Below are 1,836 nucleotides of genomic sequence, written 5' to 3' on the forward strand. Positions count from 1 at the left end.
GTTGCGGCGTTCCTTGCTGCGGGCCCTTGGAGCAAATGGTAGTTTTGATCCCACTCGGGGCTGGACATTAACAGGTGGCTCTCGGGTCCGGCTCAGGCGGTGCTCAGAAGCCTGGGGCATTGTGGACGCCACAGGCTGGACCTGGGAGGAGAAAGGAGTGTCAGCATTTGAGTAAGGAGAGAGATGGAAACCTAAACTACCATACTAGCTTTCACATGCACTGAGGACAGGAACCAACTCTATCCAGTCAGTCATCCTATGCCTAGCATAGTGTTTGGCACAAAGTAACTACTTAGTATCTGTTAAGCAAACAAATGAATGAATGATAGCAACATTGACTTTAACCCTTTATATATTCCTCACCTCCTCCCTGCAGAATACAGCTTTCCTGAAAAGCCAGTGATAATTCCTATCTCAGCTATTTTTATAAGCTCATAACAAGAGCCTCCATACCTGACTAGTCAAGTGGGATGCACCTGGGGTCAATAGGCCCTCTAGTCAAATGGTAGTGTGGATGCAAAAATAACAGCCCAAAAGACAGCATTCTATCCTCACACCCCTGCTCCTCCGAGCTGCAAATGAAGCAGACTACATGGGTGACTTGGGATCCATTCCCTCCCCCACCTCTGAGCTCTGACATAGAGTAAGGGTTCAGGAAGCAGTAGTTGGGAATAGGGGACGAACAACTCCTTGACCCCTAATCTCTCAACTTCTCCCACCACAGGAGGGCTTTAGCCGGATCCGCCCCCCTCGAGGGCAGAAAGGCCGAAGCCGCTGATTGGCTACAGGATCCGACGGCGTATTCCCCGCGGTCCAGAGATGCTGTCCCTCTAGCCTGGTTCTCCCAGGCCCCGCGGATCCTCCCGCGCCTCTGCCTTTGTGGAGAGCGTCCTCTCGGGTCTGGAGCAATCCTCCCTCAGCCCCTCCCCCCATGCCATAACGCCCCGGCCCGTACCTGTCCCCCGGTGAGGCGGCGGGGGAGGCCAGGCCTCAGCTCAAGGCCACCCCCTACGACCCCTGTGCAGCCCCCCCGCGGGCCTAGCTGCAGCTTTAGCCACAGCTGTTGCCCAGATCGCTCCCGCCGCAGGGGCCGCCGCCATCTTTGTTGGTCCCGCCCGGCCACCGGCCACCGGCTTCACTGTCTCTCAAGGCGCCTGCGCCACCACATTTGAGCTCCGCCCACCCGCTCCCGGAGTCCGTGTGAGCCCGCCCTCACCGCGCCGCAGCCGGCACCATGGAAACGCAGCCAACTTTAGGACCGGTAGTTCTTTCTCAGCCCTGCCCAGAACTGTCTTTAAACCAGATATCCAAACAAAGCAAGTGTCCCTGAAGTACAGGGTACCATCGCCCTATCCTGCGGCCCGTAGGGACGCCGTAGCTTTGACAATCGTGGTATGTAGCACAGCCTACCTAGGGGAGGAGCCTGTGGCTCAAGCAGCTAAGGCGTCAGCCACATACACCAGAGCTAGCGGGTTCGAATCCTGCCGGGGCCTGCCAAACAATGACAACTACAACCAAAAAAAAAATAGCCGGTTGTTGTGGCGGGCGCCTATAGTCCCAGCTACTAGGGAGGCTGAGTCGAGGGAATCAATCGCTTGGGCAGTGCCTGTGGCTGAGTAGCGCGTCTGGCTCCACATACCGAGTGTGGCCGGTTTGAACCCAGCCCCGGCCAAACTGCAACAAAAAATAGCCAGCCCTTGTAGGGCACCTGTAATCCCAGCTGCTTGGGAGGCTGAGGCAAGAGAATGGCCTATGCCCAGGAGTTGGAGGTTGCTGCGAGCTGTGATGCTACAGCACTCTACTGAGGGCTACAGAGTGATACTCTGTCTCTAAAAA

At 56.6% G+C, this 1,836-nt stretch overlaps 1 protein-coding gene across 1 annotated transcript in view; it reads right to left on the minus strand.

The window, feature by feature from the left end:
- The window catches only part of USP21 (ubiquitin specific peptidase 21), a 6,142-nt gene extending 4,981 nt beyond the window's left edge, over positions 1 to 1,161 (minus strand). Inside the window, exons 1-2 of the mRNA XM_023510823.1 lie at positions 956 to 1,161; positions 1 to 141 (exon numbers count right to left, since the gene is read on the minus strand). The exon at positions 1 to 141 is cut by the window's left edge and continues 498 nt beyond it. Of these exons, the coding sequence (XP_023366591.1) occupies positions 1 to 120 (120 nt within the window). The 5' untranslated portion in view covers positions 121 to 141; positions 956 to 1,161. The remainder of the gene's footprint in view (positions 142 to 955) is intronic.
- Positions 1,162 to 1,836: the final 675 nt, after the last annotated feature.

The sequence above is a fragment of the Otolemur garnettii genome, unplaced genomic scaffold (assembly GCF_000181295.1).
Source record: "Otolemur garnettii isolate 467f Iridium unplaced genomic scaffold, OtoGar3 scaffold00016, whole genome shotgun sequence".
NCBI lineage: Eukaryota > Metazoa > Chordata > Mammalia > Primates > Galagidae > Otolemur > Otolemur garnettii.